Source organism: Symphalangus syndactylus, chromosome 1 (genome assembly GCF_028878055.3).
Source record: "Symphalangus syndactylus isolate Jambi chromosome 1, NHGRI_mSymSyn1-v2.1_pri, whole genome shotgun sequence".
Classification (NCBI taxonomy): Eukaryota; Metazoa; Chordata; class Mammalia; order Primates; family Hylobatidae; genus Symphalangus; species Symphalangus syndactylus.
In genome coordinates, this window is record NC_072423.2 from 65,230,571 (window position 1) to 65,247,828 (window position 17,258).

Consider the following 17,258-nt stretch of genomic DNA (forward strand, 5'->3'; position numbering starts at 1 on the left):
TTTGCTTACTCATAAACTAGAATAGGTTACCTAGATGGTTACCCAGTTTTTCTAACATCAATTACTTAATTAATTAATTTATTGGAGATGGGGTCTCTGTCGCCCAGGCTGGCGTGTAGTGGTGTAATCACGGCTCACTGAAGCCTTGATCTCCCAGGCTCAAGCGATCCACCCAGCTCAGCTTCCTGAATAGCTAGGACTATAGGTATGCACCACGCCTGGCTGATTTTTTTTTTTTTTTTTAGTATAGATGAGATCTCACTGTGTTGTCCAGTCTGGCCTCAAACTCTGATTAATAAATTTTTTTTTGAGATGGAATCTTGCTATGTTGACCAGGCTGGTGTCAAACTCCTGGGCTCAAGCAATCCTCCTGCCTCATCTCTGGAGTAGCTGTTATTACAGGTGTGTGGCCCAGCTAGCAGCAATTGTTGAGTAATCTTTTTTCATTAATTTGAAATGAATGAAATCAGTACCACCTTTATATGTACTAAATTCCCTGATGGATTAGGGCCTATTTTTATTTTTATTTTATTTATTTATTTGTTTTTTGAGATGGAGTCTTGCCCTGTCGTCCAGGCTGGAGTGCAATGGCGCCATCTCACCTCGCTGCAACCTCTGCCTCCCGGGTTCCAGTGATTCTCCTGCCTCAGCCTCATAAGTATCTGGCATTACAGGCACCCACCACCATGCCCAGCTAATTTTGTATTTCAGGCCTATTTTTAGAATCTATTTTGTTCTGTTAATCTCTATAAATTCATATGTTGGAACTAAACTGTTAAATATTATAGCTAAGTGTATTTTAATATCAGTGTAAATCTACCCTGTTTTTTTTTTGAAATGGTTTCTCGCTCTGTCACCCAGGCTGGAGTGCAGTGGTGCAATCTCGGCTCACTGCAAGCTCCGCCTCCTGGGTTCACGCCATTCTCCTGCCTCACTGCCTCAGCCTCCTGAGCAGCTGGGACTACAGGCACCCGCCACCACGCCCAGATAATTTTTTTGTATTTTTAGTAGATACTGGGTTTCACCATGTTAGCCAGGATGGTCTCTTATCTCCTGACCTGGTGATGAGCCTGCCTCGGCCCCCCAAAGTGCTGGGATTACAGGCGTGAGCCACTGCACCCAGCCTACTCTGTTATTTTTTAAGTGACAGAATGAGACTCTGTTTCAAAAAAAAAAAAAAAATCTTTTTTTTTTGTTTTTTTTTTGAGATGGAGTTTCGCTCTTGTTGCCCAGGCTGGAGTGCAATGGCTCGATCTCAGCTTACTGCAACCTCCGCCTCCTGGGTTCAAGAGATTTTTCTGCCTCAGCTTCCCAAGTAGCTGGGATTACAGGCATGTGCCACCACACCTGGCTAATTTTGTATTTTTAGTAGAGACGGGGTTCCTCCTTGTTGGTCAGGCTGATCTCGAACTCCTGACCTCAGGTGATCCACCTGCCTTGGCCTCCCAAGGTGCTGGGATTACAGATATGATTCACCGTGCCTGGCCAATAGTAATTCTTTTTAAAAAATTCCTTTAAACTAACTTATTTATACTTATATTTATTCATATAAACTTAAGTAAGCACACACATGTGCAGTCTCATTTTTTTGTTTGGTTTCTGAACTCCTTCCTCTTTTCTTCATTTTAACACGCTTATTTTTTGGTGCACATTCTCTTGTAGACCCTAGAGGAAGATGTTTGGGAGTTAAATTTTTTTGACACCCTGCATATCTGAAAAATAGTCTAGACTCCACACTTAATTGGGCATTGAATTCTACTTGGGACATGGATTTTTCCCCCCTCTAGAAGTTTGAGAGTCATCTTTTTATCCTTATGATAGGGTTTTTTTTTTTTTTTTTTTTTTTTTTTTTTTTTTTTTTAAGATGGAGTCTCGCTCCGTCGCCCAGGCTGGAGTGCAGTGGCGCAATCTCGGCTCACTGCAAGCTCCACCTCCCGGGTTCATGCCATTCTCCTGCCTCGGCCTCTCCGAGTAGCTGGGACTACAGGAGCCCGCCACCACGCCCGGCTAATTTTTTTGTATTTTTAGTAGAGACAGGATTTCACCGTCGTCTCGATCTCCTGACCTCGTGATCCACCCGCCTTGGCCTCCCAAAGTGCTGGGATTACAAGCGTGAGCCACCGCGCCTAGCCTATGATGGGTTTTTTAAAAATTAAAAAGTTTTTTTCGTCATTGCCAGCAGAAACATAGGCTGAAAAAAATGTTTTGGGGGCTGGGCATGGTGATTCATGCCTGTAATCCTAGCACTTTGGGAAGCCGAGGTGGTTGGATTACCTGAAGTCAGGAGTTCGAGACCAGCCTGACCAATACACCGAAAACTTGTCTCTACTAAAAAGACAAAAAACATTAGCTGGGTGTGGTGGCACGTGCCTGTAATTCCAGCTACTCAGGAGGCTGAGGCAGGAGAATTGCTTGAACCCGGGAGACGGAGGTTGCAGTGAGCCAAGATTGCGCCACTGCACTCCAGCCTGAGCAACAGAGAGAGTCTCCATCTCAAAAAAATAATAATAATAAAAAATAGGGCCGGGCGCGGTGGCTCACGCTTGTAATCCCAGCACTTTGGGAGGCCGAGGCGGGTGGATCATGAAGTCAGGAGATCGAGACCACGGTGAAACCCCGTCTCTACTAAAAATACAAAAAATTAGCCGGGCGTGGCGGCGGGTGCCTGTAGTCCCAGCTGCTTGGAGAGGCTGAGGCAGGAGAATGGCGTGAACCCGGGAGGCGGAGCTTGCAGTGAGCCGAGATTGCGCCACTGCACTCCAGCCTGGGCGACAGAGCGAGACTCCGCCTCAAAAAAAAAAAAAAAAAAAAAAAAAAGATAATTTTTTTTCATCCATTGTTCTAGATACTCTTAGGTCCCCTCCCTGCTGTGTGTGTGTGTGGTGTGTGTGTGTGTGTGTGTGTGTGTGTGTGTCTGTGTCTCAGAATCTCGCTCTGTTGCCCAGGCTGGAGTACAGTGAGTGGCGTGATCTTGGCTCACTGCAACCTCCACCTCCTTGGTTCAAGCAATTCTCCTGCCTCAGCCTCCCCAGTAGCTGGGATTACAGGTGCCTGCCTCCATGCCCAGCTAATTTTTTTGTATTTTTAATAGGGACAGGGTTTCACCATGTTGGCCAGGCTGGTCTTGAACTCCTGACCTCGTGATTCACCTGCCTCGGCCTCCCAAAGTGCTGAGATTATAGGCGTGAGCCACTGTGCCTGGCCCTGTTTTTTTGTTTTTTTAAAGAGATGGGGTCTTGCTTTGTCACTCAGTCTGGAGTGCAGTGGCATGATCATAGTTCACTGCAGCCTCAGACTCCTGAGCTCATGTCATCCTCTTGCCTCAGCCTCCTGAGTAGCTGGGCCTGTCTACAGGCGTGTGCCATCATGCTCAGCTTATTAGAAAATTTTTTTGGCCAGGTGCAGTGGCTCATGCCTATAATCCTGGCACTTTGGGAGGCCAAAGTGGGTGGATCACTTGAGGCCAGGAGTTTGGGACCAGGTTGGCCAACATGGTGAAACTCTGTCTCTACTAAAAATACAAAAATGGCCAGGCGCAGTGGCTCATGCCTATAATTGCCGCACTTTGGGAGGCTGAGGCAGGCAGTTCATGAGGTCAGGAGTTCGGGACCAGCCTGGCCAACATGGTGAAACCTGATCTCTACTAAAAATACAAAAAAAATTAGCCGGCGTGGTGGCGCGTGCCTGTAATCCCAGCTACTCAGGAGGCTGAGGCAGGAGAATCACTTGAATCCAGGAGGTGGAGGTTGCAGTGAGCCGAGATGGTGCCACTGCACTCCAGCCTGGGCAACAGAGTGAGACTCCATTTTGGGGAAAAAAAAAAATAGCCAGGTGTGGTGGTGCATGCCTGTAGTTCCAGCTACTTGGGAGGCTAAGGCACGAGAATTGCTTGAACTTGGGAGGTGGAGGTTGCAGTGAGCTGAAATTGTGCCACTGCATTCTAGCCTGGACAACAAAGCAAGACTCTGTCTCAAAAAATATTTTTTTTTTCTTTTTTTTCGTGGTAGATCTTGCTCTGTTACTCATACTGGTCTGGAACTCTTGGCCTCAAGTGATCCTCCTGCCTCAGCTTCCCAGAGTAGCTGGGATTATAGACATGCCACTGCACCTGGCAATCTTGGCCCTTTTAATCTGGAAACTCATGTCATTCAGGTCTAGGAAAATTTCTTGAATTCTTGATTTTTTTTTTCCCCCAGTGCTTTTCTTCTATTCTCTGAAAGGTCCAGTTAATGGCCGATTGGACCTCATGGCTTGTCCTCTGATTTTCTTATTTTTTTTTCTCCTGTGTACCATCTTAGTCATTTTGATCTACTTTATAGGAGAGCTCCTTGTCTTTACCTTCTGATGCATCTGTTGACTTTTTCACTTTTTTCTATAGTGTTTTTAATTTTCAAGAGTTCTTTTTTGTATGCTGTTCTTGTATATCTGTTTCATGACAAATTAGCTTATTTTTAGTTTTTGTCTCTAATTTTGTCTTCAAAGCTACTTTTTTCATGTTTTTTCTTCATGTTAAGGTTTTTCTTGTATTTGTGGTGATTCTTGTTTAACTGCTCATGGTTAAAAGTGATTGGAAATTGTGCGTATTTGGATGGTGGAGTGGCTGGTAGACTCCTGATTATAGAGTGTGTGTTTGTGTGTGTGTCTTAGTGATTATAGGTAGACCTTATCAGTATTTTTAGGTATTTTCTCTAGGGCTTGCCAAATTCAGTAGTACTCATCTTCAGAATGATCAGTAGAACACAATCTTTCCACTTCCTTAATAGAAGGTATAGGCTTGGCTGCTATCCTCTAGGAGCCTTTGCGTAGGCAAAGAAGGTTTTGAATGAATAGAGTGGGTTTCAGCAATCAGTGTGTATATTCCTATTTATTCCTTCTGTTGTCAGTATGATACTTCCATCCTCAACTGTGCCTGTTAAGCCTGTAGACCTTCTGTTTCACTCCTTCTAGAGATTTATACCTCTAGTCCTCTGAGTGCTAGTAATGGGAATGGCAATCTGGGAGTCTATCTGCTTTTTTTTTTTTTTTTTTTGAGACGGAGTCTCGCTCTGTCGCCCAGGCTGGAGTGCAGTGGCGCAATCTTGGCTCACTGCAAGCTCCGCCTCCCGGGTTCACGCCATTCTCCTGCCTCAGCCTCTCAGAGTAGCTGGGACTACAGGTGCCCGCCACCATGCCCGGCTAATTTTTTTGTATTTTTAGTAGAGACGGGGTTTCACCATGGTCTCGATCTCCTGACCTCGTGATCCACCCGCCTCGGCCTCCCAAAGTGCTGAGATTACAAGCGTGAGCCACCGCGCCCGGCCTGCTTTTTTTTTTTGAGACGGAGTCTCGCTGTGTCGCCCAGGCTAGAGTGCAGTGGTGCGATCTTGGCTTACTGCATGCTCTGCCTCCCGGATTCAAGCAATTCTCCTGCCTCAGCCTCCCCAGCAGCTGGTACTACAGGCACCTGCCACCACACCCAGCTAATTTTTTGTATTTTTAGTAGAGACAGGGTTTCACCATGTTAGCCAGGATGGTCTCGACCTCCTGACCTCGTGAATCTGCCTGCCTCGGCCTCCCAAAGTGCTGGGATTACAGGTGTGAGCCAGCCTTTTTTTTTTTTTTTTTTTAAAAGGTGGAGTCTCACTCTTGTTGCCCAGGGTGGAGTGCAATGGCATGATCTCAGTTCACTGCAACCTCCGCCTCCCAGGTTCAAGTGATTCTCCTGCCTCAGCCTCCTGAGCAGCTGGGATTACAGGCATGCACCACCATGCCCAGCTAATTTTTTTGTATTTTTAGTAGAGATAGGGTTTCACCATGTTGGCCAGGCTAGTCTTGAGCTCCTGGCCGCAAGTGATTCGCCTGCCTCGACCTCCCAAAGTGTTGGGATTACAGGCGTGAACTATTGTGCCCGGCCCTATCTGCTTTTTTGAGTCCCATTTTCTTTTTTTTTTTGAGACAAGAGTCTCGCTCTGTTGCCTAGGCTGGAGTGCAGTGGCACAATCTCAACTCACTGCAACCTCCACCTCCCAAGTTCAAGTGATTCTCCTGCTTCAGCCTCCCAAGTAGCTGGGACTACAGGTGCCTGCCACCATGCCCAGCTAATTTTTGTATTTTTAATAGAGACAGGGTTTCACCATCTTGGCCAGGCTGGTCTTGAACTCCTGACCTCTTGATCCACCTGCTTTGGCCTTCCAAAGTGCTGGGATTACAGGTGTGAGCCACCATACCCGGCCTGGTTTTTCTCCTTTGGCTGGAGTTGCGGTTTCGCCATGCTGGACACGCTAGTCTCCAGCTCCTGACCTCGAGTGATCTGCCCACCTTGGCCTCCCGAGGTGCTGGGACTGCAGACGGAGTCTCGCTCACTCGGTGCTCGGTGTTGCCCGGGCTGGAGTGCGGTGGCGTGGTCTTGGCTCGCTGCAGCTTCCGCCTCCCAGCCGCCTGCCTTGGCCTCTCAGGGTGCTGGGATTGCAGCCTCTGCCCGGCCGCCACCCCGTCTGGGAGGTGGGGAGCATCTCTGCCTGGCCGCCCATCGTCTGGGATGTGAGGAGCGCCTCTGCCCGGCTGTCCGTCGTCTGAGAGGTGAGGAGTGCCTCTGCCTGGCTGCCACCCCGTCTAGGAAGTGAGGATCGCCTCTGCCCGGCCGTCCCGTCTGGGAAGTGAGGAGTGCCTCTGCCCGGCCGCCCCGTCTGGGATGTGGGGAGCGCCTCTGCCCGGCCGCCCCGTCTGGGAGGTCTACCACGGAGGCCAGAATCAATGTGGGGGCTGGACGTGGTGGCTCACGCCTGTAGTCCCAGCACTCTGGGAGGCCGAGGCGGGTTGATCACTTGAGGCTAGGAGTTCGAGACCAGCCTGGCCAACATGGCGAAACATATGAAAAATACAACAGACAAACCAACCAACCAACCCAGCGACAACAAAACAGGTCTACCCTGGAGTCATACTCTAATTTTATCTATTTTCCTCCCTTTCTGATCCTTTATCCCACTTTCTTTTTCTTCCTCTTCCTTCTCCTTCTTTGTCAAATAGAGGATTGAGTTATTATCATTGATCCATACAAAGTCCCTCTCTCATTTATTTTAATTCCCACTCCCCTTTGTATTCCCTGTCTTCCCATGTGCAACCTTCCTAATATGTTTGATATGCATCTTTTTTTGGTATGTATTTTTAGAAAATGTTTATTGTTTTGTGTGCAAAAAAAAATTAATTAAAAAAAATTAAAAAAAAAAAAAGATCTTCTCAGCTTTCCACATTTCTGCCTGAAGATTCAGATTTTCTTGAGCCTACTAAGTCAATTATTTGTCCTTCTCTGTAGCATCTGTACTTCTAAATTTTTATCATCTGCTGTCTTGTTCTTTATCCTTTGGGTTTATGGCTTTGTCTTGGTTTTTTATTTACTTACGTTAGAGATGGGTCTCACTCTTTTGTCCAGGTTGGAGTGCACTGGCATGATTATAGCTTACTGCAACCTTCAACTCCTAGGCTCAAACAATCCTCCTGTCTCAGTCTCCCAAGTAACCTGGACTGTGGGTGTATGCCACAATGCCTGGCTAATTTTTAATTTTTGTAGAGACAGAATCTTGCTATGTTCTCCAGGCTGGTCACAAACTCTTGGCTTTAACCTTCTGCCTCAGCCTCTGGAGTTGCTAGGATTACAGGTATGAGCTACCACAACTGGGTCTTGTTTTGTTTTAGTCCCTCTATTGCATTTTTTTTTCCAGTAGGGTTTGATTCGGAATAGAGGTAAATGTGTGTGCTTAAATCTTCCTTCTTTAACTGTATTTCAGTCTTTTTCTATGTATATAGTTATCTATGTGCTTTGTTTTTTCCCCAAAATGGGACTTTACTTTATTGGTTTAACCTGTTTTATGCTTATATTATGAATTGTTTTTCGTATTTTAAAACTTTTTTTCACAACATGAATGAATGCCTTACTAGTCCAATGGCTGCATATAGTTGACTGCAAATTAGAAATACTAAAATTAAATACTGTACATGTAATATGAGCTTTGAGGAAATAATGACTAATGGTAGGACAGGATGAAATTTTGGAGCGTTGTATTTGATGAGAGCTGAATGGATGATTACATCTTTCCTTTGTCCTTTTAAACATTTAAAAAAAACCCTTTTTCTTTCAGGTGCTGTGTAATGTGTTAAGAACGTATTATAAGGAATGGTTTTGTCTAATTTTCATGAGTTATGGTGGCTGAGACATCGAATCTATATTTTGGGGCAAAAACTGTAAGTAAACCTCAAGGAATACACTAATTTTCAACTATTCTATGCTTATATAAGACAAGTTATTGATTATTCATAGGAATATACTTGGGATACTTCGTTCTGTTAGCCTTAAGTGTGCTGACTAGATATTTCAAAAGGAGGAGTTAGATTTTACTTAAATCAAGGTTATTTCTGTGTAGTATTAGCATTGCCGTATTTCATGGATTGTACAAAACTTTATTTTTGTTTTTTAATTTTTCAGAAATGGCAGCACAAAAGGAAATCTATATTAATAGAATATTTTGTTGAACAAAGGAGGTTAGATAAGAACTGCAAACCAACAGACTCAGCAAACAAGGAAAGAAACGTGTTAGCCATAAGACATGTTTCAAGTGAATCGAAGTCCAATAACTGTAGACTTCAGAAGAAAAAAGTTTTCAAAAATTTTATCAAAACAGGTCACTGATAAATAACTCCTCCAGTAATAGGGCTAGGCCTGAAACCAAAATTAATTAAAAAATTAACAAAACAGATTGAACCTGAATTAAATTTCTTTTGATTAAAAAAACTTGTTAAAAATAATCAAAATTTTCCTCAAATTTTTATTACCTTGTCCAAAGTAAAGCAAGTATCTTTTAGCATTCATGCCAGCTTTTCTCATGTTCTAGGAATGACAGAAACCTTACTTGAAGCAAACTAGTATTTTTGTTGAAAATGTATATCAGCATCAGTTAAAGTTGATTGTTCAGACCTGCTCCTCAGTAATAATACTAGCTAATCAGCATTCACGCCTACCAGGACACAAAAATCCTCTTCAAAACTACTCAGAAAAGAAAGTCATTACTCAGGAATGATGTCCATTCAGGAGAAATCAAAAGAGAATTCCTCCAAAGTTACTAAAAAAAGTGAAGATAAGAATTCAGAAACAGAAATTCAGGATTCTCAAAAGAATCTAGCAAAAAAATCAGGTCCAAAGGAGACTATAAAATCACAGGCGAAATCTTCCAGTGAAAGTAAAATAAATCAGCCAGAATTGGAAACACGCATGAGTACAAGGTCATCAAAGGCAGCATCTAATGATAAAGCTACTAAATCCATTAATAAAAATACGGTGACTGTGAGGGGACATTCACAAGAATCTACAAAAAAGAAATTATCTCAGAAAAAATTAGTACATGAAAACCCCAAAGCAAATGAACAGCTTAACCGGAGATCACAAAGACTACAACAATTAACAGAGGTTTCAAGAAGGTCTTTACGCAGTAGAGAAATTCAGGGTCAAGTTCAAGCAGTTAAACAGAGTTTGCCATCAACTAAAAAAGAGCAGTGTAGCAGTACTCAGAGTAAATCTAATAAAACAAGTCAAAAACATGTGAAGAGAAAAGTACTGGAAGTAAAGTCTGACTCTAAAGAAGATGAAAATCTAGTAATTAATGAAGTAATAAATTCTCCCAAAGGGAAAAAACGCAAAGTAGAACATCGGACAGCTTGTGCTTGTAGTTCTCAGTGCATACAAGGATCTGAAAAGTGTCCTCAGAAGACTACTAGAAGAGACGAAACGAAACCTGTGCCTGTAACTTCTGAGGTGAAAAGATCAAAAATGGCTACTAAAGTGGTCTCGAAAAAGAATGAGATGAAGAAGTCGGTTCATACACAAGTGAATACTAACACAACACTCCCAAAAAGTCCACAGCCATCAGTGCCTGAACAAAGTGATAATGAGCTCGAGCAAGCAGGAAAGAGCAAACGAGGTAGTATTCTCCAGCTCTGTGAAGAAATTGCTGGTGAAATTGAGTCAGATAATGTAGAGGTAAAAAAGGAATCTTCACAAATGGAAAGTGTAAAGGAAGAAAAGCCTACAGAAATAAAATTGGAAGAGACCAATGTTGAAAGACAAATACTTCATCAGAAGGAAACAAATCAGGATGTGCAGTGTAATCGTTTTTTCCCAAGTAGAAAAACAAAGCCTGTGAGATGTATACTAAATGGAATGAACAGCTCAGCCAAGAAGAACTCCAACTGGACTAAAATTAAACTCTCAAAGTTTAACTCTGTGCAGCACAATAAGTTGGACTCTCAAGTTTCCCCTAAATTAGGCTTATTACGAACCAGTTTTTCACCACCAGCTTTAGAGATGCATCATCCAGTGACTCAAAGTACATTTTTAGGGACAAAGCCACATGATAGAAATATAACTTGCCAGCAGGAAAAAATGAAAGAAATTAATTCTGAAGAAGTGAAAATTAATGATATTACAGTAGAAATTAATAAAACCACAGAAAGGGCTCCTGAAAATTGTCATTTGGCTAATGAGGTAAAACCTTCTGACCCACTATTGGATAATCAGATGAAACATTCTTTTGATTCAGCATCAAATAAGGTAATCTGTTTTTATTATGCACAATAGAGGTGCCTAAATATTTTCTGTAAGAAATGTCTTTATAACATTTTAGCATAAGAATCAAGTCATAAAAGATTGAAGAGTTGTTTAAGTTCTCCTGTTAAGTTGTTAGTGAGAGTTTTATTAACCCAGTCTTGTTGTGATAGGACTTTAGATGTCTCACATTTACTTGGGGTGCTTCTCATTGTTTCCTCATTTTTTACTCTTCATTTTTATTTTATGTAAGCATAAGCCAGTTGAATTCCAGCTTTCCTTTTAAATTTAACACACTGATTTTCCTATTAATTATTACCGTAGAAAGTATGTTTCTTAGGGACTACTTTTTTTTTTTTTTTTGAGATGGAGTTTCGCCCTTGTTCCCCAAGCTGGCGTGCAATGGCACAATCTTGGCTCACCACATCCTCCGCCTCCCGGGTTCAAGCGATTCTCTAGCCTCAGCCTCCCGAGTAGCTGGGGTTACAGGCATGCATCACCATGCCTGGCTGATTTTGTATTTTTAGTAGAGACGGGGTTTCTCCATGTTGATCAGGCTGGTCTCGAACTCCCGACCTCAGGTGATCCATCTGCCTTGGCCTCCCAAAGTGCTGGGATTACAGGCGTGAGCCACTTCACCTGGCCTTTAGGGACTACTTTTGACCTAAATATTAAAATTAATCTCAACTAGGACTAATCAGCCTTTTTTCCTACTGGATATAATTTAAAAGTTAAACATCTTTAAGGAGATGACCTTTGTGGCCATTTTGAATAGTTGGCAAGTAGAATGTCTGAGAGGTATAAATAATTCAGTCTTCAGCCTAAGAATAAAATTGTAGTGGCCAAGACTCTGAAATGGAAAAGTAAATTGAAAACCAGAATCTTGTATCTGGAATAAATTTTGATTATCTAAGAAAGTAGTTTTAAACTTTATGAAAGCAGCTGAGCCCTTTTCTTTCTAAAGTAAATTATATGTAGACTACTAATATATAAAACCAATAAGCAGAAATTTTGTATGAATAGAACCCTGGAACTCTAACATAGATCAAACTCATTTATTTGTACTGTTTAATTTTATAATAAGAAAACTTGAGAGTGGAATGTGATTTAGGCAACATGTTTGGTGGCACAAATAGAATTAGAATCGAGGTGTTCTAATTCTTAGCCCAGCATTCTTTGTAAAACAACATACTCTGAACATTAGAAATCATTTGGGCAAAAAAAGTCATCATGAATAGAGAAAAAAGTCAAATCATTTCAAAGTTTTACAAGTGATTTAAAGTTCTCTTTTGAGACATTTTGTCTAGGAGCAAATGTGAGTGAGTTAGGAGTCTGGGCTTTATTCCAGAAGCCATTAAAATAGATCAGTGTCTATTATTTTTCTTAAAGGGAGAAGACACCAAATTGTACTCTCAGATTTCATTTTCTATATAGATAGGAATGCAAGCATCAATTAAAAGATGATTGTTCAGAGAGATTTTACCAGTCAGTGATAGTAATTAGAAATAAGTAGTGAGTTGTAGTGTGAATAAGAAGTTATGGCTTCTTGCAGAGATGTAGTGGCTTTTTATTCAGGATTGTGTCTCCAGATACAGTTGGAGAATGTGTCTTCTAACTCCTTGCTGCATAAATGCCTGTCAAAACTCAGAAGGCAGACAGTTTATGGAGAGTATATTGATGGATATGAAATCTAATTCATTCCTTTGTACTAAACTGTACTAGAATGAAGATGTTTATGTAGACCACATTATTTTGACCTTTGATAACATTGCTTTTACTGAAAGATACTTTGAATTTATGCAGCCCCTCTGTTTGGAGGAACATTATAAGAAGCCATCCTGCCGGGCGTGGTGGCTCATGCCTTTAATCCCAGCACTTTTGGGAGGCTGAGGCAGTTGGATCACCTGAGGTCAGGAGTTCGAGACCAGCTTGGACAGCATGGTGAAACCCCATCTCTTCTGAAAATACAAAAAATTAGCTGGGTGTGATGGTGCACACCTGTAATCCCAGCTACTCAGGAGGCTGAGGCGGAAGAATCATTTGAACCTGGGAGGCGGAGGCTGCAGTGAGCCGAGATCACGCCACTGTACTCCAGCCTGGGTGACAGAGTGAAAGTCTGTCTTCAAAAAAAAAATCCTAAGAAACTTGTTGCTATGTTAAAAGTCTTATGGTTTGAAATTCTGGAATATTGCAAACATTTAGAATATAGCAGAGATTAACATTACTCTCATATGTCTACCACCCAGATTTGAAAAAAGTTAACATTTAAAAAAAATTACTGAAAATCCTTTAAAGTTACAAAAGGTACATTATAGGTGTAGATGAAGACTGCAACTTTTTTTTTTGAGATTGATTCTCACTCTGTCGCCCAGGCTGGAGTGCAGTGGTGCATCTCGGCTCACTGCAAGCTCCGCCTCTTGGGTTCACGCCATTCTTCTGCCTCAGCTTCCTGAGTAGCTGAGACTACAGGCGCCCGCCACCACGCCCGTCTAATTTTTTGTATTTTTAGTAGAGACGGGGTTTCACCCGTTAGCCAGGGTGGTCTTGATCTCCTGACCTCCTGAACCTCCCAACTCGGCCTCCCAAAGTGCTGGGATTACAGGTGTGAGCCACCACGCCTGGCCGAAGACCGCAACTCTTTATTCCCTTTACCTGTCTCCCCATAGTTAAATGTGCTCCTAAAGTGGATGTGGATCTTTTCAGTTTTTATTTCTGTGATTTTATGTGTATATAAATTCATAAAGAATACTTAGCTTTGTTTGTGTTTCAGTGTTTTACAAAAATACTAACATATATTTTTGTGACTTGGCTTTGTGTAATCAACGTTATATTTGATACTTATTGATACCTGGGTATTTTTAAAACTATAGGAATATACCACAAGTTTATCTTTTCCTCTATGAAAAGACTTTCACCTTGGGCCAGGCATGGTGGCTCATGCCTGTAATCCCAGCATTTTGTGGGGTTGAGGTGGGAGGATCTCTTGAGCCCAGGAGTTTTAGACAAGTTTGAGCAACATAGTGAGACTCCCTCTCTACAAAATAATTTAAAAATTAGCTAGGAGTGGTAATGTGTGCCTGCGGTCCCAGCTACTTGGGAGGCTGAGGCGGGAGGACCTCTTGAGCCCAGGAGATTGAGGCTGCAGTGAGCTGTGATCATTTCACTGCATTCCAGCCTGGGTGACAGAGTGAGACTCTTATCTCAAAAGAAAAAGAAGACTTTCACCTTTCAGATTGTTTCCAATTATTTTTCACTAATCTCAACATTTTGACCACTGTCACCGAGTGATCAGGAAATGTGGTGGTGACCATATTGCTTCAGGACATATTTGAGTGCCTGCTATGTTCAAGGTGCTGTGCTATGCTAGGGCTATAGAACATGGGTAGGTTTCCTGCCCTTAAGGAGTTTCCATTTCCATTTCCCTGAGATAGCCACTGTTGATGGAGTTTGGAGTATTTTTTTCTTTTTTGAGACGGAGTCTTGCTCTGTTGCCAGGCTGGAGTGCAGTGGTGTGATCTTGGCTCACTGCAACCTCCGCCTCCTGTTTCAAGTGATTCTCCTGCCTTAGCCTCGTGAGTAACGGGGACCGCCACCACACCCAGTTAAGTGCAATGGCATGATCTTGATCTTGGCTCACTGCAACCTCTGCCTCTTGGGTCGAAGTGATTCTCTTGCCTCAGCCTCCCGAGTAGCTGGGATTACAGGTGCCTGCCACCACACCTGACTAATTTTTGTATTTTAGTAGAGACGGGGTTTCACCATCTTGGCCAGGCTGGCCTCAAACTCCTGACCTCAGGTGATCCACCTGCCTGGGCCTCCAAAGTGCTGGGATTACAAGCGTGAGTCACCATGCCCGGCCCCAGGCCCAGCTAATTTTTTTGTATTTTTGGTAGAGACAGGGTTTCACCATGTTGGCCAGGATGGTCTCGATCCCTTGACCTCATGATCCACCCGCCTTAGTCTCCCAAAAGTGCTGGGATTACAGGCATGAGCCACCACGCCCGGCCTGAAGTATTTTCTTTTGTTATTTACTAATTGAGTATCTGCTTTGGCAAGATTCTGAATTAGAGGCTATTGGGAATAAAAAGGTAAATATAATGTGGTTATTGCTTTTAAGCTTTATAGGTAAGTCAGACACAAATAACTGATTGAAAATAACAAGTGATAAGCACATGGAAGAGATTTAGACAAAGTAGATGAAGAACAGCTAGAGAAGATTGGGAAAGGCTTTATGGAAGAGGAGCAATGAGTTGAATTTATATAGGGGGAAAGGTATTCTGGATCAGCACTATCCGGTAGGAATATAAGTGAGCCACATACATGATTTAAAATTATCTGGTAGCCACATTAATGGAGTAAAGAAAAATAGATAAAGTTAATTTTAATATCTTTTATTTAACCTGTCTTTTTTTTTTTCTTTGAGATGGAGTTTAACTTTGTCACCCAGGCTAGAGTGCAGTGGCACTATCCTAGCTCACTGCAACCTCCGCCTCCCAGGTTCAAGCAATTCTCCTGCCTCAGCCTCCCGAGTAGCTGGGATTACAGGTGCCTGCCATCATGCCCAGCTAATTTTTGTATTTTTAGTAGAGACGAGGTTTCACTGTGTTGGTCAGGCTGGTCTTGAACTCCTGACATCAAGTGATCTGCCCGTCTCGGCCTCCCAATGTGCTGGGATTACAGGCATTAGCCACTGTGCCCGGCTGGGTGCTTAAGTTTTCAAAATCTGGTGTGATTTATGCTTTCAACACATTTCAAGTGATACCACATTTTAAGTGCGCTCACTAGTTAGATGTGGGAGTGATGACCATATTGGACATTATAGTCTAGACAGACGAAACTTGGAAAAAGGGTATAGAGCCAGGAAACTATTGAATATATCTGTGGGAGAGATACTTCCTTTTTTTGAGATAGGGTCTCACTATGTTGTCCAGGCTGGCTTCAAACTCCTGGGCTTAGGAGATCCTCCCCTTTTAGTGAGCCTTCTGAGTAGCTGGGACAACAGGCATGCACTGCTGTACCCTGCTTGTTTTTAAATTTAGCATGAAGGGTAATAATGGGCCCTGATGCTGAGAGGGTAGCTTGTAGCAAGATCATGGGGAGACTTCATGTCTGTATTAATTATTCCAAATAAAAAGTATCTTAAATTTTTTTAGTATGCTAAAATTTACTGAAAGTGTATTTAGATAAAACCCAAAGTTGATGTAAAAATTTTGAATTATATGTGTTCAGAATTTCAGCCAATGTTTGGAATCCAAGCTAGAAAACAGTCCAGTGGAAAATGTTACTGCTGTTTCGACTCTGCTCGGTCAAGCAAAAATTGATACAGGAGAGAATAAATTTCCAGGTAATACTTTGGAAATATCATTTGGATTTCATAGTCTTCAGTGACATTTTTGTCAGTATTACAGAAAATGTTATATATCAAATAGAGTTGTTAAATTCTTTTTAACCATTGCTATATTTTTCAAATATGTGATTATCATGACTATCACCCATTCTTTCAGAATTACTTCTGTTGATTGGTTTGTTTAAAGTACCTAAGTACTACCCTTTGACTCCCTACCAAAAGTTCTTTTGTTTTTTAAACAACTTTTATTTGTGACTTACTTTCTTGAGAAGTGTTCTTAATGAATTGCATAAAATAGTGGTAGCAGCTTATTTCTTAAGTACTTTATTATTTGTGCTTTACCATTTCAGGTTCTTATCTTTAACCCTTATTTTACTCAGTTTTCCATCTGAATGATCCTATCTCTAAATTAAGGATTTAATAAATGCTGCAAATTGTCCACTTTGCAGGTTGTCCAAAAGCTTTAGTTTTGGAACCTTGTGAACTTTTTTTTTATAACACATTATTTGGGCCGGGTGTGGTGGCTCACGCCTGTAATCGCAGCACTTTGGGAGGCCTAGGCAGGCAGATCACTTAAGGCCTGGAGTTGGAGACCAGCCTGGCCAATGTGGTGAGACCTCCGTTTCTATTTACTAAAAATACAAAAAAAATTAACCAGGCGTGGTGGTGCATGCCTGTAATCTCAGCTACTAGAGAGGCAGAGTCAGGAGAATTGCTTGAACCTGGGAGGCAGAGGTGAGCCAAGATTGCACCACTGCATTCCACCCTGGGTGACAGAGTGAGAGTCTGTCTCATGTCTCAAAAACCAAAAGAAAAAAAATTATTTGAACTGTTGGATGAGGATTTGCTCACTTATATTGGATGAGACAGCAGAGGGTATAGAAAAGAAATCTCTTAATTCCTGTTGTTTCTCTGCTAAAGGAAAGATATACATGGAGCAAAATGTTGAGTTTGGATAATTATTGACATGATTTAATTTTTTCTCTGAATTGGGGAAGAGAGAATGTAATATAAATAAGAGAAATGCATTTATTCATTAGGAAATAAAATGGATTGCTTATTGCCTTTATTTATTATTCTGACTAAAATTCCAGAGACCGTCTTTTTTTTTTTTTTTTTTTTGAGGCGGAGCCTCGCTCTGTCCCCCAGGCTGGGGTGCAGTGGCACGATCTCGGCTCACTGCCACCTCTGCCTCCCAGGTTCGAGCAGTTCTCCTGCCTCAGCCTCCTGGGCAGCTGGGATTACAGGCACACATCACCACACCCGGCTTATTTTGTATTTTTAGTAGAGACAGGGTTTCCCTATGTTGGCCAGGCTGGTCTCGAACTCCTGACCTCAAGT

The 17,258-nt window shown here is 42.2% G+C and overlaps 1 protein-coding gene across 11 annotated transcripts in view; it reads left to right on the plus strand.

The window, feature by feature from the left end:
• The first annotated feature begins 8,123 nt into the window (after positions 1 to 8,123).
• The window catches only part of ESCO1 (establishment of sister chromatid cohesion N-acetyltransferase 1), a 69,500-nt gene continuing 60,365 nt past the window's right edge, over positions 8,124 to 17,258 (plus strand). For 10 of the 11 annotated variants that reach the window (XR_010121210.1, XR_010121211.1, XR_010121214.1 and 7 more), the window contains exons 1-2: positions 8,459 to 10,576; positions 15,800 to 15,914. Coding sequence is in view for 5 of the 11 variants with exons in the window: in XM_055236588.2 (XP_055092563.1) it covers positions 9,047 to 10,576; positions 15,800 to 15,914 (1,645 nt within the window). In the remaining 6 variants the exon portion in view is untranslated. Of the gene's footprint in view, positions 8,218 to 8,458; positions 10,577 to 15,799; positions 15,915 to 17,258 lie in introns of those variants that run through there. The other variant, XM_055236579.2, reaches the window with a different exon arrangement.